This window comes from Saccopteryx leptura, chromosome 6 (assembly GCF_036850995.1).
Source record: "Saccopteryx leptura isolate mSacLep1 chromosome 6, mSacLep1_pri_phased_curated, whole genome shotgun sequence".
NCBI lineage: Eukaryota > Metazoa > Chordata > Mammalia > Chiroptera > Emballonuridae > Saccopteryx > Saccopteryx leptura.
This window is the reverse complement of record NC_089508.1, coordinates 115,567,972-115,594,642: the sequence shown is the minus strand read 5'-3', so window position 1 is coordinate 115,594,642 and position 26,671 is coordinate 115,567,972. Positions and strand designations below refer to the sequence as shown.

The 26,671-nt window shown below is 39.3% G+C and overlaps 2 protein-coding genes and 1 pseudogene across 4 annotated transcripts in view; 1 reads left to right on the top strand and 2 right to left on the bottom strand.

Moving 5' to 3' along the window:
* FANCM (FA complementation group M) overlaps positions 1-18,462 on the top strand; it is an 82,412-nt gene extending 63,950 nt beyond the window's left edge. The window contains exons 17-23 of the mRNA XM_066341344.1: positions 2,201-2,329; positions 4,193-4,346; positions 8,129-8,235; positions 10,243-10,809; positions 14,567-14,939; positions 17,058-17,346; positions 18,150-18,462. Coding sequence (XP_066197441.1) covers positions 2,201-2,329; positions 4,193-4,346; positions 8,129-8,235; positions 10,243-10,809; positions 14,567-14,939; positions 17,058-17,346; positions 18,150-18,288 — 1,758 coding nt within the window. The 3' untranslated portion in view covers positions 18,289-18,462. The remainder of the gene's footprint in view (positions 1-2,200; positions 2,330-4,192; positions 4,347-8,128; positions 8,236-10,242; positions 10,810-14,566; positions 14,940-17,057; positions 17,347-18,149) is intronic.
* Positions 5,846-6,332, bottom strand: LOC136375955 (large ribosomal subunit protein eL18 pseudogene; annotated as a pseudogene).
* A 2,981-nt stretch (positions 18,463-21,443) lies between the features above and the next one.
* MIS18BP1 (MIS18 binding protein 1) overlaps positions 21,444-26,671 on the bottom strand; it is a 66,336-nt gene continuing 61,108 nt past the window's right edge. For 2 of the 3 annotated variants that reach the window (XM_066342804.1, XM_066342805.1), the window contains exons 15-16: positions 22,773-22,827; positions 21,444-22,389 (exon numbers count right to left, since the gene is read on the bottom strand). In XM_066342804.1, the coding sequence (XP_066198901.1) occupies positions 22,144-22,389; positions 22,773-22,827 (301 nt within the window). In that variant the 3' untranslated portion in view covers positions 21,444-22,143. Of the gene's footprint in view, positions 22,390-22,772; positions 22,828-25,941; positions 26,030-26,671 lie in introns of all 3 variants that reach the window. The other variant, XM_066342807.1, reaches the window with a different exon arrangement.

The following is a 26,671-nucleotide window of genomic DNA, read 5'->3' as shown; positions in this document are numbered from 1 at the left end:
CATCAGCTAATTTGCTGATAACTAAATTTTGAGATTAGGAAATCTTATGTTTTAATTCTCTAATAAAATCTAGGATAATTTATGCAAAATTAATTAAAAAGTCACTCCTTATTAACTTTGTATACTCAAAGCGAGAAGTTACTTTAAAAACTTGCTACTTTAACTAGAATGTCTGATTGACGTCTCAGAAATAAACAAATATTGACAATGTGATCAACCCATTTTAAACCAAAATTATTTCTATTTGAAATTATTTTGATAAACCTTTTTTTTTTTTTTTTGAGGCAAAGACAGAGAGAGTCAGAGAGAGGGACAGATAGGGACAGACAGATAGGAAGGGAGAGAGATGAGAAGCATCAATTCTTTGTTGCGGGTCCTTAGTTATTCATTGATTGCTTTCTCATATGTGCCTTCACCGTGGGGCTACAGCAGACCGAGTAACACCTTGCTCGAGCCAGCGACCTCAGGCTCAAGCTGGTGAGCCTTGCTCAAACCGTATGAACCCGCGCTCAAGCTGGCGACCTCAGGGTCTTGAACCTGGGTCCTCCACATCCTAGTTCGATGCTCCATCCACTGTGCCACTGCCTGGTCAGGCTATTTTGATAAACTTTTGATTTTTTTTTATCTGTTTTATGTTATTCTGTAAAAGATACAATGATAGGCCTCCTAGTCAAATTTTGTTTTTCTTATATTTGTTTATTTGTTTAAAAGGAATCCTATATAGTTGGTCTGATTTTGATACCTATATTTACAGACTTAATTATATTTTGTGAAGCCCTTCAAGATCTCCTAAAGGAAATAGTTAAATTAAAAATATAAATTTTATCAAATACATTTGATGTAATACTAAATTAAATGAATACTAGTATTACTTAATTTAGTATTTAGTACTTATTATCAATTCTTAAGTATTATGTATTTGTAACAGGGCTCTGAGTTGTTAGAACATTTTATTTTCTAACAAGAAAATGTTAGGCCAACATTTAAAAAATGAAAAAGGAACAACCCTTGAGAAATATACTGTGTCCGTAAAGTCATGGTGCACTTTTGACTGGTCACAGGAAAGCAACAAAAGACGATAGAAATGTGAAATCTGCACCAAATAAAAGGAAAACCCTCCCAGTTTCTGTAGGATGATGTGGCAGCATGTGCGCATGCGTAGATGATGACGTAACACTATATACAGCGGAGCAGGCCACGACCATGCCAGTCGAGATGTGGACGGTACAGAGAAAAGTTCAGTGTGTTCTGTGGCTCGCTAAATTCGAATCCGTGACCAAAGTGCAACGTGAATATCGGCGTGTTTATAACGAAGCGCCACCACATAGGAATAACATTACTCGGTGGGATAAGCAGTTGAAGGGAACCGGCAGTTTGGTGGAGAAACCCCATTCTGGTAGGCAGTCAGTCAGTGAAGAGGCTGTAGAGGCTATACGGGATAGCTACCTAAGGAGCCCTAAAAAATCTGTGTGTGAGCCCTGGCCGGTTGGCTCAGTGGTAGTGCGTCGGCCTGGCGTGCAGGAGTCCCGGGTTTGATTCCCGGCCAGGGCACACAGGAGAAGGGCCCATCTGCTTCTCCACTCCCCCCTCCTTCCTCTCTGTCTCTCTCTTCCCCTCTCGCAGCCGAGGCTCCATTGGAGCAAAAAGATGGCCCGGGCGCTGGGGATGTCTCCTTGGCCTCTGCCCCAGGCACTAGAGTGGCTCTGGTCGCGACAGAGCGATGCCCCGGATGGGCAGAGCATCGCCCCCTGGTGGGCGTGCTGGGTGGATCCCGGTCGGGCGCATGCGGGAGTCTGTCTGACTGCCTCCCCATTTCCAGCTTCAGAAAAAAAAAAAAAAAATCTGTGTGTGAGCCCACATCGAACTGCACTGAATGAAACTGGGAGAGTTTTCCTTTTATTTGGTGAAGATTTCACATTTCTATTGCCTTTTGTTGCTTTCCTGTGACCCATGAAATGTGCACCATGACTTTACGGACACACTGTATATTAAGATACAATAATCTAATTATATTTTCTTTTTATTTTATTAATTTTAATTTATTGTATTAACATGGATTCCATTGTCCCACTGAATATAACATCCTCACTCCCCACCCCCATGTCCCTATTTACAACCCTTTAGCCCCCTCCTCTTAACTCCCTTCCCCATTGCCTCCCCATTATATTTCTTATGAAAGAATTCTATTGAATTGTTATAGTTAGAATTATCATCTAGTGATGAGAGTGAGGATTTTTCTGGACAACATCTACAACTAGAAGACTTCAAGGGTCATAATAGGAATGCCAAAAGAAGCACCAGAGTCCGAAAGAAACAGAGTCGCCTGAAGGTAAACTATTTCAGTTTTTTATTTATAAATATATATGTATTTAAAGAACAATAACATTTATACAGAAGTAGATTTTGCTCTATTATTTATTTATTTGGACAGAAACAGAGAGTCAGAGGCACAGATAGGGACAGACAGGAAGGGAGAGAGATGAGAAGCATCAATTTTTCGTTGCGGCACCTTCGTTGTACATTGACTGCTTTCTCATATGTGCCTTGACCAGGGGGCTACAGCAGAGTGAATGACCCTTTGCTCAAGCCAGTGACCTTGGGCTTCAAGCCAGCAACCTTTTGGCTCAAGCCAGCGACCATGGGTTCATGTCTCTGAGCCCGTGCTCAACTAGCAACCCTGCATTCAAGCCGGCAACCTCAGGGTTTCGAACCTGGGTCCTCTGTGTCCCAGTCTGATGCTCTATCCACTATGCCACTGCCTGGTCAGGCTCTATTATTTTTTTTTATAAAAAAAGAAATCCTACAGTTCAAAAATATTTTAACTCTAATTTTACTTTTCTAACGGGAATTAAAATCTTAAGATGTTATGTTTTGTTTCTTTTGTGTTTTGAACTGTATTGCAGCGTTGTGCTTTTGTTTTTTGTTGTGAGAGGAGGCAAGATAGTGAGGCAGACTCCCTCATGTGTCCCAAAATGTATCTTCCCAGTCCCAGATAGGGTTGCTGATAAAACCGAGCTATTTTTAGTGCCTGAGATGGAGGCTTCATGGAGCCATCCTCAGAGCCAGGGGCCAGTGTGCTTGAATCAATTATAGCTGAGGGAGAGGAAGAGAGAGAGAAGGGGGAGAGGAGGAGAAGCAAATGGTCACCTCTCCTGTGTGCCCTGACCAGGAATTGAACCCGGGACTTCCACATGCTGGGTCAGTGCTCTACCACTGAACCAACTGGCCAGGGCCTGTTGTGTTATCTTGAATAACTAAATGAAGAAACTAGGGTATTGAGAATTTAAGATTCAAATTGAAGAAAATATAGAGACAGAACTCTGAATTTTAGAATATTTGCTGTTATAGTCATTATATTATATTATTTTTCTTATCTCTATCCAATATTTAAATCCTTGGAAAAGAATTTTCAGCACCACCTGACTGGTAGTGGCACAGTGGATAGTGTCAGTCTGTGACACTGAGATCCCAGGCTGGAATCCCTGAGGTCGCAGGCTTGAGCCTAAAGGTTGCTTGCTTGAGCAAGGGGTCACTGGCTTGGCTCAATAGTCCCCCCCACACACAAATTCACATATGAGAAGCAATCAGTGAACAACTAGAGTGATACAACTATGAGTTGATGCTTTTATCTTTCCCTCTCTCATTAAAAAAAAAAAGAATTCTCAGCACTTTTTTTTTTTTTTAAGATTTTATTTAGAAAGAAGAGAGAAAGGAGAGAAAGGAGAAAGGGAGGTGGAGGAGCCAGAAGCATCTACTTCTTGTTTGTGCCTTGACTATGCAAACCCGGGTTTCAAACCAGTGACCTCAGCATTCTGGGTCAAAGCCCTATCCAGTGCGCCACCAAAAGTCATACAGCACATTTTTTTCTGATTAGTCCTTTTTGTGCTATAGTATTTTCCTGGAAAAAGTTAAAATAACTGGAAGTTTCAGGAAACTTTATTCTTATTAAGAAAGAAAAAGAAAAACATTCAGTAAGCTGACATACTGACTTGTACTTATTTTACTTGTAAGCATTATCAGACAAAATTTAAATAGGTCTGCTAATTTATCAAGTCTTTTTGCAATTTCCTGTTTTTACTTTTTTGGTCTTAAAAAGCATAGGCAAGAAATCTATTTTCCAGAACTATTTCCAATTATTTAAGGAAAGCAAATGATTCTCATCAGTATTGTCTTGTTTTCTAATTTGTCTTAGTTTGTAGCTAGTAAGTTTTTAGATGATCAAGCAGAACTTTCCCAAGAAGATGCAGAATGTGTTTCATCAGATGAAAGTGATGAGTCAGAAAATGAAGATTCCTCATTACTTGACTTCTTAAATGACGACACTCAACTTTCACAGGCCATAAATGGTAAATGATATACTTTGCTTCTTTTTGTTTTAACTTTCAATACTTTTAATGTGGTTGTAGTTAAAGATTCTAGTTACTTTTCAAAGAACCTTTACTATAAAGGCAATTAAATTTGGTATGTGTGAAATATTTGGCAATTTTCATTAAAATTTTATAATTTTTACTTTCTTTTAGGTTTGATTGTTTGTAGGCTTTTGCTAATTTGCTTATTTCTCTCCAGAACCACCTAGCTAACCCAGTGTCAGATGTTTAACATGTATTATTGCCTACTGTGTCCCTGGTACTTTGTGAGGTTTTGGGAAAGCTATCTCAGAGAACTGAGTGGACAGAAATCTCTGCCCTTAACATTTGAATGGAAGGGACAAACGATATACATAATAATTAAATTATTTAGTATATTATAAGATGAAGTATTTATAGAGAAATGAAAAAGTTGAGTAAGATGAAGATTTGGAGTGACAGGGGTTTAGGGGTGTTACTAATGTATAAGCTGTAATTTTATATTAGGTATTGAGGGGTAGACCTCATTGAGAAGGTGACATTTCATCTAAGTCCAGAGGCGACGAAGAGTTTAGCAATGTGGATTGTGAAAACCACCTAAGACACAAAGCTAAATTTATTAAATTTGCCAGGGGAGATCTACTTTTGGTAAACATTCTATCTATTCAAATAGTGCTTGAGCATATCTCTCTTTTTTTTTTTTTTTGCTTCCAAAATATATATATATTTAATTAAGTGAGATGTGGGGAGGCAGAGACAGATCCCCAAACTAGGATCCACTTGACAAGCCCCTACCAGGAAGTGCTCTGTGCAGCTGGGCCATAGGTCTGTTGCTCAGCAACCAAGCTATTTTAGCACATGAGGAAAGGCCATGGAGCCATCCTCAGCACCCTGGGCCAATTTTGCTGGAACCATTGGAGCCATGTGTGTGGGAAGGGAAGAGAGAGAGTGATGGAGGGAGAGGGGTGGAGAAGCAGATGGTCGCTTCTCCTGAACAGAACTGGACTTCCACACACTGGGCGAGGCTCAGGCTGAGTGAACTGGCTAGGGCCCCAAAATTTATTTATTTTTTTATATTTTTCTGAAGTTGGAAACGGGGAGGCAGTCAGACAGACTCCTGCATGCGCCCAACCGGGATCCACCCGGCATGCCCACCAGGGGGCGATGCTCTGCCCATCTGGGGCATTGCTCTGTGGCAACCAGGGCCATTCTAGTGCCTGAGGCAGAGGCCATAGAGCCATCCTCAGTGCAAGGGCCAACTTTGCTCCAATGGAGCCTTGGCTTCAGGAGGGGAAGAGAGAGACAGAGAGGAAGGAGAGGGGGAGGGGTGGAGAAGCAGATGGGCACTTCTCCTGTGTGCCCTGGCCGGGAATCGAACCCAGGACTCCTGCACGCCAGGCCGACACTCTACCGCTGAGCCAGCCAGCCAGGTCCTAGCCCCAATTTTTTTAAATAACAAGGTATGATCTGGCATTAGTTTTTATAGCCCTGGTTGGCCATCAGCCTCTTAGGTGCTCACGCTTCCAGTCCTTGGATCGTAGCTAATGTTTGGTGTGGCTGTGAGGGGTTCCTGGGATCTTGCCAAATGCTTGTATGCCTGTTGGCCCTTGTGAGGACCAGAAAGCAAGACGGTGCCACAGCCCCTGGGGGAGCCCAGGACCGGCTAGTGGAAGATGAGGATCTTGCCGCCAGCCTTGAGGATGCGACTCTGCGCGCTCGCGGCAGCTCCTGGAAACGCATATCGTAGGTGTAGTCCCTACAGCCCCAGCAGGTTCGCCCTCCTGACCAGGACGCTTTCTCTGGAGCGTCCGGAAAAGGGACAGAGGCGGTCCTACTCATGAGCAACCTCTTAAGCACCATAGGGTTGAAGGTAGAACTGGTGTATCTGTCCAGAAACTTGTCCAGCTTGAGCAACAGCCTTAAGTAGATGTCCTGACTCTTGGCCCTCTTGCGCCGGTCTTCATTGTGGCGGATGTCGACTTCCATGATGGCGTCTTCTTCTGCACCACGTCTGGAGAGAGAGAACCAATCTTATACACAATATATAATAAGAGATGATTAGATTGGCTTTAATAGAAACAGGAAAAATTTGTTGGGCTTCTCAGTGTTTTGATCTTTTACAGAACTTGCCATTTATTCTGCTCTTACAGTCCCAGATATGATCCAAGACAGCAGAGTTTCACAAGGGTCTATGACTTTCAAAGAAAAAGTCGTAAAGACAGTTTTCAGTGCTATGTTGTTAATGCTGATTGATTTGCAGAATAAGGTTTCTTAGTACTATCCCCTTGATACTCCTTAACAGAGTAGTGTTTGCAGGTTTACAGTGTAATCTGGTTGGAGAATGTGATGCGTAGATGACAACCAGTATAAAAATCCTGAGGCAGCATTGCACCTGGCATGTTCAAGGAAGGCATTGCACCTGGAACTGAGTGAGGGAGAGGGGAATGGTAGAATGTGAGATCAGAGAGGTGATGATAGCCAGCTCATGATCTGGTTTATTTTAATAGTATCACTCTAGCTTCCGTGTTGAGAATGACTTCTAGGGGATCAAAGGTGGACGAAGGGACCATTTAAGAGGCCGTTGTTGTAATCCAAGCAACGGTAGTGGTTTTTATCAGGGTGGTGGCAGTGAGAGGGTGACAAAGATTGGATATGTACAACTGACAATTTTCTGATGAATTCGAGAGAAAAAGAGCCAGTGGGCTTGGACAACAGGAGGGACGTAGTTGTTGCTTTGTGTTGCTGGGAGGCAGCCTGCGGAGCAGCTGGGATGAAGTGTAAGGAGATCTGAAACTCCAGGTTAGACTCAGTATGTTTGAAATATTTAGGATTTCAAAGGTTTTTTTTAACCATCAAATTCACATCTTTCCTGTTTCATTTCTTAAGTACTCTTTGTGACTTTATAAAATGAGAGGCATATGACTCTCACATGAATTATGCTTAGTGAAAAAGCTAGATTCAAAGGTTACGCATTGTACACTTTAATTTATGCAACATTCCGGAAAGGGTAAAATTATAGGGACATCACATAGAGTAGTGGTTGCTATAACAATGCATTTGTCAAGACTCAGAACTAGACCCTAAACAGGATGAATTTTACTGTGTATACAATTATACCTAAAAAAGTCTATGAAACAAATGAAACAATAACTCTTAAATCTCTTTGATTTTGAGTCCTCTGAATAGTTAACTGTAAGGGTCTCACTAAGTTTGTAGGGATTTAGCACAAGTGAGGTGGATATCTAACAGTTGAAACTAGCTGTGGCCTGGAGATACTTATCAAAGAAAAATTTATACATCTTGTACCAAGCACTATAGTCTTTAAGTTAGCAGTTATCCCTCAAAATAATGTCAATTTAATTGCCCCAAAATGTAGTTTTTGCTTGACTGATAATTATTAAACATACACACTGTTGTCTGTAGCTTTCTGATGTTTTTGAACATGTGTTTTATTGAATACTTTCTATAAATCAGGTACAGTCCTAATGTCTTTGTATATATTTATTTTCTATGAAAAGACACTATCTTAATTTTCATTTTCAGAGGAGAGAACTAGCTAAGGTAGAGAGCTTAAATAAATTGTTCATGATCATTCAACTAGATGGTCTGATTTCAAAGGTAAAACTTTGCATTTTGAATTATTTTTAGACATCTTTTTATATATTAAATATCTTTTTGTGTAAACTACTTTACAAGATTTGAATTGTGAATTTGGAATAGGCCAAAGTTAAATACTTCTATTTCATTTAAATAACTGCTATTTAAAATTTTTATTTATACAGATTCTGAAATGAGAGCTATTTACATGAAATCTCTGTGCAGTCCATTAATGAGCAGTCGATACAAAATGGTCCATAAGAAGCATAACAACATAAACATTTTCTCACAGGTATGAACTCTAGGATATAGTAGAGAATTTTCTGGTGGTGATGGTAACATATGTTCCTGTTAAGAAAACCTTCATTTTATTTCTAAAACTGGACTATCAGAGCTAATTGGGATAAATTCTTCCCTGAGTCAGGAAAGTGGACTAAATGACATCTCAAAATTCCTTTTAGTCCTACATTGATCAAATTATTTTTTTCTCTAATTTGAGGGTTTTTTTTTTTTTAAATTAAAGAATATTTTTTTTACTAATTGATTTTAGAGGGAGAGAGGGGGAGAGAGAAAGAGAGAGGGGGGGAGATATATTTATTTGTTGTTCCACTTAATAGTGCATTCATTGGTTGCTTCTTGTACGTGCCCTGACCAGGGATCAAACCCGCAGCCTTGGCCTATGGGGATAATGCTCTAACCAACTGAGCTATCCAGCCAAGATAAATTATTTTCTAAGAAGAATATTTAAAAGAGGTCTTGGCTAGCGGCTCACTGGATAGAGTGTCAGCTCGGTGTATGGATGTCCTGAGTTCAATTACTAGCCAGGGCACACAGGAGAAGCTACTGAATGCTTCTCCCCCCCATCCTCTCCCCCTTCTCTCCCTCTTCTGCTGTAGCCAGTGGCTTGAGTGGCTTGAGTGTGGCCCTAGGCACTGAGGATAGTTCTGTTGGAGTGTATCAGCCTCAGGCACTAAAAATAGCTCAGTACTTGAGCATTGGCCTCAGATGAGATTGCTGGGTGGATCCCTGTCAGGGTGCATATGCGAGTCTGCCTCACTATATCCCCACCTCTTGCCTTAAAAAAAAAAAAGGAATATTTAAAGGAGTGAACAGAACTTTATTATCTACTAGATTTTTAATTTTTTTTATAAATGAGAGAAGAGCGTCGGCCTGGCGTGCAGGAGTCCCGGGTTTGATTCCTGGCCAGGGCACACAGGAGAAGCACCTATCTGCTTCTCCACCCCTCCTTCCTCTCTCTCTCCCCCTCCCGCAGCCAAGGCTTCATTGGAGCAAAGTTGGCCTGGGCACTGAGGATGGCTTTGTGGCCTCTGCCTCAGGTGCTAGAATGGCTCTGGTTGCAACGGAGCAATGCCCCAGATGGGCAGAGCATCGCCCCCTGGTGGGCATGCCGGGTCGGGTGCATGCGGGAGTCTGTCTGCCTCCCCGTTTCCAACTTCAGAAAAATACAAAAAAAAAAAAAAGAAAGAAAATAAATGAGAGAGAGAGGGACAGACAGGAAGGGAGAGAGATGGGAAGCATCAACTCTTAGTTGCAGCACTTTAGTTGCTCATTGATTGCTTTCTCATGTGTACCTTGATTGGAGGATGCCAGCGAGCCAGTGACTTCTTGCTCAAGTCAGCGACCTTAGGCTTCAAGCCAGCAAGCAACCTTTGGGCTCATGCCAGCAACCAGGGGTCATGTGTATGGTCCCACATTCAAGCCAGCAACCCCACACTCAGGTGGTAAGCCTGTGCTCAAGCTGATGATCTTGGGGTTTTGAACCTGGGTGCTAAGCATCCTAGACCGATGCTCTATCCACTGTGCCACTGCCTGGTCAGGCACATTTTTAATTATTATATGTTGTCATATTTCTTTTGAAAGTTTATTTCATAAAAATTATAATTATTTTTCATTTATGGATAACATTTTTATATTAGTCTAATTTGTTTGTAAATTGCCATGTTCAGCTTGGTAATATGGTCATTCCCATCTGTGTACTTCCATTGTGTTCATTATATAGTGGTCATCACATTGTTTATAAGTTGCTGTTTGTTTTTTTGGCTACTTGGCCTAGACTGTTAACTTTTAGAGGTTAAATCATATTTTTATTCCCCAAGTCCCCACTTTCTTCCACAAAGAATATACTCAGTATATTTTAGAGTAAGTGAATTAATAAAGTAAGTGAAATAAATATTCATAAAGTGAAATAAAGATTCATAAAATACTTAAAGAGTATGTTAAATACATGCTAATTTTATGAAAGAAATATGTAATATTATTATTTGTATTTTAATTTTAGATTCCTGAGCAAGACGAAACCTATTTAGAAGATAGTTTTTGTGTTGATGAAGAAGAGTCTTGCAAAAGCCAGTCAAGTCAAGAAGAAGTGTGTGTTGATGCTAATTTAATAACTGAAGATTGCTTTGCAAATGGGAGTAAAAAATATAAAACCCGACGTGCAGTAAAGTTGAAACAAATGAAGATGAGACAGAATTATGCACATTCAAAAAAGAAATTATCCAGAATCATTTTACTGGATGATTCAAGTGAAGAAGAAAACAATGGAAATGATAAAAGGGAATCCAATATTTTGGTTAACCCAAGCACTGTTAAAAAGAGCAAACGACAGGACTGTTGTTTGAATTTAGTGCATTCTGCATCTTTCTTGAAGTCCAAGGACCATTCCAATCCAACGGTTAATCAGTTGCCAAAGCAGAGACAACAAATACTACCTAATTTAAAGGATACGGTTTCTGATGTCTCAGACTCCAAACCTCAGAACCGTAATAAAATTGAATCTATCTCAACATCATTCACTGCTGCTGATTCACAGAAAGACCATAGAAAACTTCCAATTCATTTGAAGGTATGAATCAAAGTAGAGGAAAAGCCTTCAGATGTTTGCCAAAGGTGTTTTTGTTTTGTTTTGCTTTCTTATTTTTTGTCTGTTTTGTGTTAAATAAAATAAAAATTATGCCTGACCAGGCAGTGGTGCAGTGGATAGAGCATCAGACTGGGACGCGGAGGACCCAGGTTGGAAACTCCAAGGTCGCCAGCTTGAGCACGGGCTCATGAGGTTTGAGCAGGGCTCACCAGCTTGAGCCCAAGGTCGCTGGCTTGAGCAAGGGGTCAGTCTTTCTGCTGTAGCTCCCCAGTCAAGGCACATATGAGAAATCAATCAATGAACAACTAAGGTGTCACAAGGAACAATTGATGCTTCTCATCTCTCTCCCTACTTGTCTGTCTGTCCCTATCTGGCCCTCTCTCTCTCTCTCTCTCTCTCTCTCTCTCTTTCTCTCTTTCTCTCTCTCTGTGACACACACACAAAAAACTTACTGTAATTTCTTCGAGCCTCAGTTTCCTCAGCTGTAGTATAAGATAGTAATCCCAATGGTCATGGTAGGTAATATATGCACAGTACTTTGAAACCCAGTGAGGAGTGCTACCTACGTTTCTACTTTGTCATGCTCTAACCAAATAATAGATATAGGCTAGTAATACTTTGAGAATTGTAAAAAAATATGCACAATTTTAACAGAAATGTGTTTAAAAATTTCCTTTATATCTAATACTACAAATCCATATATAGTGTGATTCTCTTCATCTAAAATTAGAATGGGAAAGAATTTGAGAGGACAGAACATCGACTAAATATCTGTTAAAAACCATTAGATATAGCCCGAGCAGTGGCGGTGCAGTGGCTAGAGCGTCTGCGTGGGACAGTGAAGGCCCAGGTTCGAAGCCCTGAGCTCACTGGCTTGAGCAAGGGTCACTGGTTCAGCCAGACCTCTGAGTCAAGGCACATATGATAAGAAATCAACGAACAAGTCAAGTGCCACAGCTATGAGTTGATGCTTCTCACCTCTTTCCCTTCCTGTCTCCTCTCTAAAAAGAAGAACCCTTTAGATATTAAAAATGTTGACATTATTTTGTAATGTATATTGCAAACAGTATTCCTTGTCAGTCATTTACCTTTTTGTTTTGTTTGTAATGGTTTTTGCTATAGGAAAATATTTTGCCATACTTTTTTATATAGTTCCAATTTTTTCTTTATAGTTTCTGACTTTAGTGTCATGTTTAGAAAGCCATTTTCTATTCTAAGATAAGTACATATTTCTAGTATTTTTTTTGTTTTTTAGTAGCCATTTTTTACTTCATTATATTTTTTTGTTTTGAAATTGAACATTGAATGTTTTTTAAAGATTATTTCTGAGTAAACAATACTTCCATCTTTAGCTTAGGATGTATGAAGCTGGAGAAAGCATTGTTCCCATCCATATAACAAGAATATAATCTGGATAATCTACAAAATCACAAGTTTATTTCATTTTTATGGAGCTGAGTTTGCAGGGCAACCTGTTAGTCTGGTATCTGGGGAGAGACAGTGCCTTCAGTGAGAGACTTGCTGATTTGGGACAGTCACTGGGCACTGCGATCTGGTAAGAAGAATTCAGCTAAAACTAATGAATCGCAAAAGGCAATTGGACTAGTGTGGCCAGTTGGAACCCCTGGGAGTTGCAAACAGAAGGAGAATTTGCAACCACTCATGGACCCTTCACAGACTCATCAGGTGTTCACAGGAAAGAGAATCAGAGGCAGCTTTCTCCTGCTGCAGGCATTGGGGAAGTGACCAACAGTTACTGTGGTAAAGGCACCAAACCTCATCTGACTCCTCCCCTTCCCGCTATGGAACAAAAAGCTTTAAGTTTTAAGCTATTAGGAACAGAGCAGCAAACCATGTAGCCCTTAGGGCCCAGGTAAAGACAGTTTGCATATCTAGAAAGGGAACAACAAAAAAGGTGTCAGGAAGCATCTTGGGCCTAAAACATGAGATTTCCAGTCCTTAGGAGGCAAGGCAGGATGCATGTTCCACGTCAGACCCAGCGACACAAGTCCTGCCAGGCTAGCAAGCACTTAGTAACAAAAGCAGTCTACTGACTGGAACAGTGTGGGGAGAGAAGCTTTCTGAGGCTCATAGAGAAGACCTAAAACTGAGAGAACATTTTAAAAAATCATCTGGCAACCCAGCCCCCACCCTAAATATAAAGTAACACCGTCAAGTTTAAAGCCTCTGGTTGTACCTGGAGTAATCAAGCAATCAGAAAACCCAAACCATCTCAATTCTTCACTAGATTTACTCACCCCACACAATAAGGCCTAACAAAAGGCATACATATTTCTGGGCATCAATACTATTTACCTAAATTACTGCTGTCTTACACTACATGTTGGGCTTTCAACCGAAAGTTACAAAGACATAGAAGGAAGAAAATTAAAAAAGCACATTCTTAAGAACCAGACTTTGATATGATCAGAATCAGATAGGGAGTTTAAAATAGCCAGGATTAATATGTTAAAGGCTATAGTGGAAAAGTAAAACAAAAGTGAATGAATAAAGAATATCATCTGAGAAATAGAAAATACAAAGAACAACAAAGTAGAAATGCATGGTAAGAGAGATGAAGAATGTTTTCAGTAGGCCCATCAGTCATGGAAAGGATCAGCAAATTTAAAGCAAGGTCAGTAGAAATTACCCAGCCTGAAACAATAAGTGAAAAATCAAATGGAGCACCCCAAAGCTGTGGGACTGTGTCAGTAGTCTACATACATGTGATCAGAATTAGAAGTGAGAACAGGGCAAGAGATATATAGGAACCAGCAGTGGCTAAGAGTTTTCCAAAATTAAAGAACATTGGTATATAAGTACAGCTAGTGCTCAACTTACAACCACGATTGGTTCCGACAGGCTGGTCGTAACACGATTTGGTCATAAGTTGAGTAGGCTATATGTACAGTACTGTGAAATGATGTTATGAAAATCTTTAAGTCATATTTTATCATAATTTTCTTTCATTATTGTTATATATCATAATTTTCTTTGTTCATTTTATGCCATTTGTATCATCTCTACACCATTTTCTTATTTTTACATTCGTCAGGTTTAAGTAAAACACTGCATTACCAGTACAACTGGTTTAATATTTGCAAAGATAGTTTCCTCTTGGTAGACATCTTGGGAGGGGTTTGATGAAAAATATGCAAGACACAAAACACAAATTGCTGTACCGAGTCTGGGATAACAGCTGAAATGGTGCACGTGGAGATGGTAGTGCTGCCGGAAGCTGGTCCACACTGTTGTAGGCCCAGTAGGCAACGCTTGCGCTGCCAGACGCGGAGCAGTCATGGCTAGCGATTGTGATTATAAAGTCGAATGGTTGTAAGTTGCATAGGTCGTAAGTCGATCAATATTTGTATCTAAACCTCTGTTTTCACTAATTTTGGGAAGTGATTCCACCTAGGAGTGGGATTACTAGGCCATATGGTAATTTTGTGTTTAACTCTTGGAGGAATCACCAAATTGTTTCCCACAGTGGCTATACCATTTTATATTCCCACAAGCAATGCCTGTTTCAGTTTTTTCACATTCTCATAACACTTTTTCTTTTTTTGTTTTAAATTGTAGCCATCCTACTAGGTGTGAAGTAGTGGGTTGGTCTTTCATCTACATAGACACTTTGGTCATGTTGAAGGAAGAAGAAAGTATCAGTAAAGAATATCAACTTCAGGTTTATGGTGCTAATGCATATTTAACCTGATTGTGATGATGTTTCTTACTTTTTCAGGTTGGTAGCACTGTGGAGGATTCTAACACTTCATTTGCTTACTGTTCTGATTCAAGACATTTGGCTGGCACACACGCTTCTCTTGGATTCCCACAGGGCGACCAAAGAACTTGTATTCTTGTAGATAGTCGTGAAATCACTTCTGGTTCAGAAATAATTTCTTCCCTAAGAGCAATTCATGGCTTTCAAGTAGAGGTTTATCCTCTTAACGGTTGTGATTACATTGTGAGTAACCGCATGGTGGTGGAAAGGAGGTCCCAATCCGAGATGTTAAACAGTATTAACAAAAGCAGCTTCATTGACCAGATCCAGTACCTACAGAGCATGTTTGAAAGAATATGTGTAATTGTGGAAAAGGACAGAGAAAAAACAGGTTTGTATTTTTTTAAATTAATTGTGTTTACATAGATTCTAGGGTCACCCCAAATGCATCCTCCCTCCCCTATATTCCCCTCAACATCTCCCTTGCCCTCCCCCTTTCCCTTCAGGTTTATCCCATCCTGTCATCCCCTTTCCCTCTGTCCTCTTTTCCTTTGGTCCCTTTGATCCCTCCTGTCTCAATTCCGTTCCTTAGTTCACATTATTCATTGGATTCCTCAAATGAGTGAGGTCAATATTTTTCTTTCTCTGCCTGGCTTATTTCACTTAACATAATAGTTTCCAGGTCCCTCCATATTGTTGCAAAAGGTAAGATTTCCTTCTTTTTCGTGGCCCCATAGTATTCCATTGTATATATGTACCACTACTTTTGTATTTTTAAATGTTTTTGTTTATAAGGCTGTAAAGGAACTTGACTGTAGTTCATTCTTCCATTGGCAGGGTGTGGGAAGCTCTTATACCTGATTCATGAATGTCATTTCATACTGACGTGATTTTTTCAATTTAAATGCAGTTTATGATAATTGACAATTGAAGGGTGATACATTGAAGGCAAGTGACACAATCTAGTCTTTCTCAGGAGACCTAGAAAGGATGAGGGCAATGGTGGGGAACAGGATTAGTAGGAATTGGCAGAATTACTCTTAAGTTGACCAACTTCTTGGTTACTGGACAATTAGGTAGTGATGCTTTTTATTGATATTATAAATATAAGAGAAGCAATAAATTTAAGAGAAGCAGTCGATTTTAGTGACAAGGGGTATTCTGAACACATTGAGTTCTCAATGGGTCACTGAAATGGATGCCTAGGATGCATATGGGAATGCAGGACTGGAGCTTCATTTGGGAAACTTCTATTGGGAGCCCCTGAGAATAGTGAAAAGATCATGGGATAAGGAATCAGAAGATGCACTGAATTCTGGTATCTTGATGGCTGATGTTGCATTGAAAAATCACTCCCTCTGAGGAGTTAATATACTTGTTTTGCTCATCTTGTGGATGTTATGAGGATTAAGTGAAATCATGTAGGTAAAAGCTACTATGGAAGAATTCAAGAATTACATAGTAAGTGAAAGAAAATAATGTAGTTTATGTAAAACGTTAGTTGGTAATTGAACAATATACCTTTTTATCTCCATGCTGTCACTGGTGAACCATGTGATCTTGGATAAGTCACTGTCTTTCTACTTTTTGGTTCTTTTTTATTTTTTTATTTTTTAATTTGACAAGTAAGGGCTTTATATTAGGTGATCTGTTGGGCCCTTAGTGCTAAAATTCTATAATTTCATCTTTGGCAACATCTCCTTTAAAAAGGAAGTATATTTGGAATAAAGACAAAAGTAATGTGGCAAAAGATATGGAAAAAAAATTTTTTTTTTGTATATGAAGAAACCCCCCTCCTAAAAAATATATACGGGCTAAATATGGAAAGAAGATAAATGGGAATGGTAGGGAAATAAATTAATAGGCAAGAGTTAAAGGTGACATAAAAATGGGTATGCAGAATGTTGTTATTCTTGGAATAAATACATCTTATATCAGTTAAATCAGTATTTCATCAGTGCTAGCATTATGAAAAATTCTATTAGCGATGAGTAATGTGGCCTTGGTTTTTAGTAATGAATTATCCAGGAGTATAAGCTCTTCCCTGCCCACTCACTTTCCTATGTTGATTCCAATTCACGTCACGACCGTCATAAAAACTGGCTTCCACATTTTATCTCAGATGCTTGACAATCATTTTAAATCTTTAGCTGGGCCTTACCTGTGGTGGTGCAGTGGATAAAGCATCGACCTGGAAATGCTGAGGTCGCCAGTTCGAAACCCTGGGCTTGCCTGGTCAGGGCACATATGGGAGTTGATGCTTCCTGCTCCTCCCCCTTCTCTCTCTCTGTCTCTCTCTCCTCTCCCTCTCCCTCTCCTTTCTAAAATGAATAAATTAAAAATAAATAAAAATTAAATCTTTAGCTGTAAGGTTTCTAATTAGCGTAAATAATGTGGTACTAGTTTCTGTAATGGTGTAGATCTTGGGATTTTAATAATATAGAGTATTAAGGATTCTAGTTAATGTAAGTTACTAAGGTTTGCATTTTCCTAAATATGAAATACTTAGGAGACACATCCAGGATGTTTAAGAGAACAAAGCGCTATGACAACCTGCTGACTACCTTAATTGGTGCTGGAATTCGAATTCTTTTCAGTTCCTGCCAAGAGGATACTGCAGATTTGTTAAAGGAACTGTGTTTAGTGGAACAGAGAAAGAACATTGGTATTAAGGTTCCAATGGTGAACAGAAATAAATGTGAAACACTTCAGTTTTATCTAAGTATTCCCAATATAAGTTATATAACTGCAATAAATATGTGTCACCAGTTTTCATCTGTAAAAGAGATGACCAACAGGTATGTCTGTTTTCTTTTTAAATGATGACTTTTCAATGATTCTTAGAAGCATTTCATAGAAATTTTAATATATTTTTTGAAAAAGTTATCTGTTATAGTATTTCATTCAGTAGAGACTTTCTGCTTGCCAAACATGTAACAAACACTGTATGAAGCTGAAGACATTCATAGTTGGGGGAGGAAGACAAGCATTGCCTTTGAGCAACTTAGAGCTCAATCGGGAACGATGGCATTTACATTGGCTGTTGCATTATTGGATGTTTAGCTCTGTAACTAGAACAATATTCAAGATGAACATTTGCTAGTTTTTGATTATTACGTTGCTTGAAAAGGAAGATTTTAGAAAATATGTTAATTGAACTAAAGGTCTGTGTAAGAGGTTGAAATTATTGTTATTTAAATATAGGGAATAAATACTGGATGTAGAATGCTTAAGAGATGATTTTCTTAAAGGCTTTTTATATTTGGGGTTCTTTAGCAAGATAATATTAAATTTTATAAGTCAAAGTAAAGTTTTTCAGTTCAAAGTGCAAGTGAGGCCTGACCGGTGGTGGCACCATGGATAGAATGTGTGCCTGGAACGCTGAGGTCCCAGGTCCAAAACTCTGACATTGCTAGCTTGAGCCCCCCCTCCCCCCATCAAGGCACTTATGAGCGGCAATCACTGAACAACTAAAGTGAAGTGACTACAAGTTGAGGCTTCTCTAAAAAAAATAAAGTGAAAGTGAGTTTATTAGTGAAACAGGGAGATGGGCTACTTCACTGCAGTCATGTAATGTTTTTCTTGGTCTAATTTATTTCAGCTCACCTCAAGAAATCTCCATGTATGCACGAGTAAATCATCAAAAGGCCGAGGAGATCTATAGATATATTCATTCTGCATTTGACATGCAGCTGTTACCAAATGGTCTTAACCAAGGCAGACTGAAATCTGATGCATGATCAGACTGCTCAAGGTGTGGTTATCAGACAACTCGTACGAGACTAAATGCACTTCAATAATCATTGCTGTGGTTTTTGACTCAGTTTAAAATATGAGAACATTTCCATATCTATTTTATATTGTGTATATTGTTTGTATAGGTTATATATTTTTAAAAATCTGATGTTTGGCAATCATTTAACGACTAAGAAACTTTTTGTTGAATAAAAAGGTTATTGAAGGTGCTGTTAAGAAAGTGAGTTTGAGATGTATTTTGAATTTTTTCCAAAGGTTTTTGCACTATCATTGTCATTTTTTAGCATGTATGGGTTTAATGTGAGATAAATGCCCCAGTAACTAGGAAATGTAGGAAGTGTAACTGAATGTTTATTTTACCAAATGTGACCCAATCAAGTAGTCAAATCTTAGTATAAACTCCAACCTACACCACTTTTGTTGTTGAAATATCATATTCAAAGAAGTGATATATGGGCTGGGACTTGGAAAATTTCTTTTTATAGATGAGCTCCTGAATGTGGACTTTCACTGTGACCCACTGTTGTGTGTGTGCTCTTCATGTTATAAGATGGCTCCGTGTTCTTACCTGCAGCAGCAGTGGCCCTTTCTTCAGTCTAGTGCTAGCAGCCTTTAGTTTTGGCCACCCTGCCCTTTACAGTCCTTTCTTCTCTGGGTGCCTTTTTTTCCTGTTACATTGTTGAGTTTCTGAACCAGCCTCACAGTAGAGTGCTTTTCTTTTCGTTTTTGTTTTAAGCAGAACCCTTTTCTTACCTTAGACTTGGCAGGGACTTCAGAGCTTATGTAATTGAAATTGCTTTTTCTCTTTCCTTTCTTACCAGATGATAAAAGTGAGGCCCAGAAACAAGTGACTTATGGAAATCTAGAACCAGAGCAGAAGAACTAAATAGTTCTTTTTTGATAAATAGTATTAATTGTGAATTTAGTGCCTTTGGGATAGTATAAATTCTCATTTCTTATAAAAGCATCTCATCTCTTATTTCTGTTCAATAATTATCAAGGCCAGAGAGAACAGAACTCCGTAAGTTAACTGGCTGATAGCAGTCCTCAGTACTGTATCTTAGGTTTAGTTCATCCTTCAGTATCTTGCTCTGCTGTAATGGACTGGACTTTCTGATCATTTCTCATGATTTTTGTCAGTAGGAGGAAGAAAGGGCTCTCTTTCTGGTTCCAGTTTGCCATCTTGCTCTTCTCCTGAAGCAGTGGCAGCAGTACAGCATGTGTGGGTGACAAATGTGGGGTACTCTGCCCCAGCTGTTTACGAGAATCATGCAGTTCCTCCACAGCCTCACAGACCCGGGCTGATGACCATGTTCGCCTTGCAGCACCTCCATGCAGACACCAGTGTGCCCAGATTTGATGTCCACTCATCAGACAAAATATTTCATAAAGTAACATGGTGTAAGGGATAAAGCTAGAGCAGTGGTCTCCAACCTTTTTCGGGCCACAGACCGATTTAATGTCAGAAAATATTTTCACGGACCGGCCTTTAGGGTGGGACGGATAAATGTATCACGTGACCGAGACAAGCGTCAAGAATCGTAGACAGATGTTAACAGAGGGAATCTGGTCAGTTTTAAAAAATAAAACATCGTTCAGACTTAAATATAAATAAAACGGAAATAATGTAAGTTATAATGTAAGTTATTTATTCTTTCTCTGCAGACCGGTATCGGTCCGCAGCCCAGGGGTTGTGGACCACTGAGCTAGAGGATTTCATGTATTTATGCCTGCTGCATAGAGAGCTCTCTCCATAGTTAAGCTGCAAGAGCTCTTGTTGGTAGCACTTAACTATCAACCCTATTTACTGACTATCAGATCATCTTATTGATAGGGTTGCAGGCGGGGTCCATGACCCCCTCCTCCCCTAAGTAGATGAATGGATATTAAAAAACTGGACATTCCAGATCACCTCCCCCCAGACATCCGGATTGATTTACCCGGGTGTGGAAGGTCCACTAGCATACTTATGGTTAATCCTTTTTTCCCCAGTAAGGACTACCAGCCCCCACCCTCAAATCCCCTATTCAACCCTACCAGTTAGAGCACCAGTTGCTGACCTCCACCTTAGGAGTCAGCTGGCAGATGACCCCCTAATAACCTTTTCTCGCCTGAACTTGGGTGTCCTCCTTCAGCTGACCTTACACTTAATAATTTTCTTTGAGCCCTTCAAGTCTTCCTCTTCCACTTTTTTTTTTTTTTTTTTCTGAAGCTGGAAACAGGGAAAGACAGACAGACTCCCGCATGCACCCGACCGGGATCCACCCGGCACGCCCACCAGGGGCGATGCTCTGCCCATCCTGGGTGTCGCCATGTTGCAACCAGAGCCACTCTAGCGCCTGAGGTAGAGGCCACAGAGCCATCCCCAGCACCCGGGCCATCTTTGCTCCAATGGAGCCTTGGCTGCGGGAGGGGAAGAGAGAGACAGAGAGGAAAGCGCGGTGGAGGGGTGGAGAAGCAAATGGGCGCTTCTCCTGTGTGCCCTGGCCGGGAATCGAACCCGGGTCCTCCGCACGCTAGGCCGACGCTCTACCGCTGAGCCAACCAGCCAGGGCTCCTCTTCCACTTTTAAGTGACCTTCGGAGGTTACCTTAACCCCTACTAGTTTATCTTACGGCCCGCTGGAAAGAAATGGGACTAACCTGAAACTTGGCAGGTAGGACACAAGGGTACACAGTAGTTCTGATAGGACACAGGGAATATGGGGAGTGGGGGAGGGTCACACTTTGGTTTGTATCAAGTCTGTGTTAGTTCAAAATTCTTTGTGATTCAGCAATTTCACTACCTTCTAACTTCTCAAGCAGTATTCGCATCCAGCAGCACGGTATTATACTAATATTGGCGACTTGAGTGCTACAACTTTCTCTTAGAGCCACTCTACAATGACTTTCATTTGTTCCATCCCACATCTATCTGTCAAGTCTTTGTGGCAGAAACAGCATACTAGTTTAAAGAAGAATAATCTCAGCCTAACTATACTATTTTAAATGTCGTGTTTCTGTAAATCCTCTATTAAATGACTGCTGATTACTACTCACTAAATTCTTAAGACACAAGAAAATGTATTTTTTACTACAAGTTATGGGGGGGAGATGACAACAAAATACAAATATTATAAAAGCAAACTAATTTTATTGGAACAACCTAACTAGAGAGAAGGCTGAGTGAACATGTACTATAACCAGAGGGGAATATTCTATGTCAAATTTTAAAACATAATAGAAGAATAAGCTAAAAAGTTTATTTTCCTAAAAGAGCTATCTGAATGGAAAACAATGTTTACTATGATATATTAACTTGACTCTGTACAATGCTAGACCTATTGAATGTTTGCCTTTTTAATACTGAGACCAAAGTTAAGCTATGCCTGCATATGTAAATAAGGCTTAAGAATGCAACAGCATCTGTTCTCAGATTCTAATACTGAAAAAGCAATAAATTAAAATTTACATAGGTTCAACAGTTATGCCAATCACAGTTTTAAGAAAAACAGTCAAGAGAAAAGAAAACATATCATTAACATATAATGTAAATATATCAACTCTGGTTTTTATACCAGATGGTGAGAAATGCTAAGTTAAAAATGTTCATGAATTTAGTAGCTATCAGTACAATCTATCTTTTATTTTCCCCAATCTCCATCCACCCTTAAGGATAGGAACATTTTCTTGAAAGCTTTTTAAAAACCCAGTTTGGAACATGATTTTCTTAGACTTACATGCTTATGAGAGACCTTTTATATATATTTTAACATAGCAAAAACAAATTTAGAAATATCTATAAAGCAAGCAAAACAATTTTTCCTATATTTTTAGTAAGCAGCAGCAATGAGGACTATTCTATAGTATCTTTAACTTTGAATACAAACACAAAAATCCTTTGAAAAAGACAATTTCAAAAGAAGCTACATTATAAAAATATATGCACTCCAAATGAAGGTACAGATAACTGCTTCTTGATAAAAATACTGGAAATATGTCATTTTTACTATGCAGAATCAGAGTTCGAAAAATAATAATCTTTCTCTTCTTCATCCAGAGATTCCATGGCATTAGTGAAAAGTTTTCCAATATTAGAGCTTTCTCCTAAGAAGAGTTTAATAGAAAAGATTAATATATATGAATCTATTTAAACACTTTATTTATTGATTTTAGAGAAAGAAGAGAGAGAGAAAGGAGATAGAGGAGTGGGAAGCATCAACTCAGTAGTTGCTTCTAGCATGTGCCCTGAACTGGGCAAGACTGGAGTTTTGAACCAGCGACCTCAGCATTCCAGGTCGCTTGCTTTATACACTGCGTCACCACAGGTCAGGCAATTAATATTTTCCTAAGTAATTTCAATTTCAGTGAAGAAAACAATAAGAAACCAAATGGTAGGTCTGCCCACTTGAGAGCAGTTAATTTTAATACTATGTTAATAAAGAGACTATAATAGAACTGAGCTACAAAAGATAGAGATGCATCATTACCTTTGTTAAATGGGATTTTTTTTCTTGCTGTTGGAGATGAAAAATCACTTTCAACCTACAAGAGAATTTGTATTTATAGCAAAATGGTAGCTCCTGTGAAGCCTGACTTAAACCTAGACAAAATTAAGCATGCTTTATCCCCAGAGGACTTGTAATAACACCTAATCACATAATTATCCGTGAAGTGTCTAATTCTTTTTCTTTTTTAAATTAACTTTAAAGAGAGAGAAACATTGATTTGTTCTTCCACTTATTTATGCATTCGTTGGTTGATCCTTGTATGAGCTCTAACCAGAGATCAAACCTGCAACCTTGGCATATTGGGACGATGCTCTAACCAGCTGAGCTACCTGGCCAGGCTTTAATTCTCTTTTTAAGTTGAATTTATCTGTGGCAAGAACCATGACTCATTTAGTGTTGTTTCCCATATTACAAACTGATGCAACAGCAGTTAAAGGATAGTATAGAAGACTCTGAAAGCTGCTAAAATCTATTAAGTTCTTATTTTATGACATTATACTAATAAAGATTTTAAAATTCTCTGTACTCTAAAATGTTGGCTACAATGGTAATTTATAGTGTAAGCTTTAAGTGTATAATGTATGCTTACATACATGAGTGCTTTTTGAACTATTGGCCATAACTAGTTATCTTTAAAAACTGAAGAGGAACAGAAGAGAAAAAGTATGACAGTATATCCACTATGCTAAGGGGAATCTTTTTGAAGGAAACTTCTGAAATACAAACTGGTATTCATAGACTGTGATGTAAATGTATTTTTTTCCTGTGAAATGAGTCAAACCATTATTACATCTTTAACCTTTCAAAATCATTTGGTGAGATAAACCAGTATCATCATAACTCCTGGGTCATACCATACATGAATAAAATGAGATTAGAAAGCTCAAGAGCTTGCTTTGTTATAAAGCTGGTATGGGGAGTCAGACCTTGACATCAGAGTTTTTAACACTAAATCCTTTGCTCTTTCTATCCTCACAAACTGGCTATAAAATATTAATCTATGAAGAAATGGGACTAAATCACAGAGATTCTAGTTTGGTGGCTCAAATTACAACTCATTGAGAAAACAACAATGGAGAACAGACTGACAGCTGTTAGGACCGGAAGGGGCTGGGTGAAAAAGGTGGAGATTAAAAAAACCTCATACACAGACAACAGTGTGGGGATTACAAGAGGGAAAGGGGGTCGAGGAGGTAGAAGAGGGTAAAGGGGGATAAGTGATGACAGAGGAGAGCTGGCTTGGAGTGGGGACCACACAGTACAGTATATGGACGATATGTTACAGAGTTGTACACCTGAAACCTGTATAATTTTATTAACCAAAGTCACCTCAATAAAAAAATTTAAAAGCAAACAACAAAAAGTTAATATGATGTCAGAAATACAGAGAAATAAGTTTTTGATAGGAAAGGTCCTTCCACATATATTCATATAAACTTTTCTCATTTTGCAGAGAACAGTGCACTAGGGCCTTGCTACTACTCAGTCTGGTCCGTGGGTCAGCAGCAGGGGCATGCAGAATCTCAGATCTATTGGATCAGAATCCAGAGTTTAACAAGATCATCCCGAGCTGACTCCCATGCATATTAAAGCTTGAGAAACACTAGTCAAGGCAACCCAACTGTTTACTGGGAAAACAGATTAGAAGGCAAGTCTTTCTCCCTGTGTTAAGGTGATTCCTGGTTCTTAGCAACAAACCAAAACTTCAATTGCATAAGGAATGTAGGACTGGAAAGGGGGAATCTAAGAAACACTAGGAGGGAGTCTGCCTACATCCTCAGTTAACAGAACAGATTGCTTTTTTTCAAAAATTTGGTGTCCAGGCTGATTTTAAACCAAGATCACCAGAAGTAATCATTTCCTGTAGACAAGTTAAGCACATAAAGATTAGATATGATTCATTAATCCCAAATTTAGTTTAAAGACCCCTGAGGGGAATTTTACTCTATCAAGTGTACAATATAAATATTTCAACATGGGTGGGTGGGTGGTGGTGGGGAGGTGGCCATAACCTCTTCATAAGGAATACATCTTTAGGGAAAAAAAGGCAGTTATTACCCATTCTACTACATCCATAAACTATAATTCTCTAAGATTACCTATTTACTTTGAGGAAATCAAGAGTGAATTAGCTTTTCCAGAATACTTGTACATTTATCTGGATGTAAGTTACCCAAAATAAAGTCAAATTAAAAATTTAAAAATTCAAGAGGATAAAGGACTCTTAATTTTTTATCAAAGGGAAACATTATTAAGGCAACTTTGAGTTAAAATTTTTTTCTGTAAATATTTTAAGTCTTGATATATATATATATATATATATATATATATATATATATATAAATTAAGTAGCTGAATCTGAAAAATATTTGAAACCATTTTGAAGCTACATGAGATTTGATGAAATTTCTTTTTTTTTTTTTCATTTTTCCGAAGCTGGAAACGGGGAGGCAGTCAGACAGACTCCCGCATGTGCCCAACCGGATCCACCCAGCACGCCCACCAGGGGGCGATGCTCTGCCCCTCTGGGGCGTAGCTCTGTTGCATCCAGAGCCACTCTAGCGCCTGAGGCAGAGGCCACAGAGCCATCCCCAGCGCCCGGGCCATCTTTGCTCCAATGGAGCCTCGGCTGCGGGAAGGGAAGAGAGAGACAGAGGAAGGAAGTGGGGGTGGAGAAGCAAATGGGCGCCTCTCCTGTAGCCCTGGCCGGGAATCGAACCTGGGACTCCTGCACGGCAGGCCGACGCTCTACCACTGAACCAACTGGCCAGGGCCAAAATTTCTTATTCTACAACAATCATAACTCAATTAGTCTAGATTATTCCCCAATCATTGAACAGATATGCTTTTATTCCTTGCCTGAAATGTCCTCCCCTGACCTGTATGTACTTTCCTACCCTATTTGAATGAGAATTCTTATGATTCTCACTTTCCTCAGATGCTTCAGTCTATCAATTGCCATCTGTAATCCTACAGCATTTATGTACTTACTCACAGACTCGTATTATGAATTACTTGTATTAGCTTATAAGCACCTTGAGGGCAAGGTCTGTCACATAACTTGGAACTCCCACAATCTGCCATATATTATAGTTATTCAACAGATACGCATTGAATAAATCAAGTTTAAAGAATAAAAATACTTAACTGTTTTTTTCTTGATATTGCCCCAGACAATGCCACCTTTATGGTTATGCGTTTTTTGCATACGAAAAACATATTTATCACAGTCATTCCTGTTTCAATACAAAAAAATTACAAGTCAATATTAATTACCATACTTTTATCCACAAGTTGAACAGCAATTGACAAAATTTAAGATGTGTTTCAATCTTTAAAAAGTGTATTTATTTATTGTTCATTGTCCTATTTGTACTCTTTCCTGTTTCTTTTGTTGTTGTTTTTTATTCAGTGAGAGGAGGGGAGGCAGAGAGACAGACTCCTGCATGCACCTTCCCAAGGATCCATCCAGCAAGCCCATTAGGGGGCGATGCTCTGCCCATCTGGGGCATTGCTGTTTCTCAGCAATGAAGCCTCTTCTTAGCACCTGAGGCAGAGGCCATAAAGCTATCCTCAGCACATGGGGCCAACTCACTTCAATTGAGCCGTGGCTGCAGGAGGAGGAGGAGGAGAGAGAGAGAGAAGCGAAGGAGAGCGAACAGTGACAGGCTACCACCGAGTCAACTGGCAAGGGACTCCAGTTTCTATCTTGCTGCTGCCTCTTTTCCAAAACTGAGAATTCTTATTCCTGGGCTCCCTTTTGTTTTACCTCTCACTCCTTTCTCCTAGTCACCTCCATCCCTCCAGATTGAATCCTGAAGTTGATAACTTTAGGGATACACTTAGTAATGAAAACCCTTCATTAATTTATAGCTTCC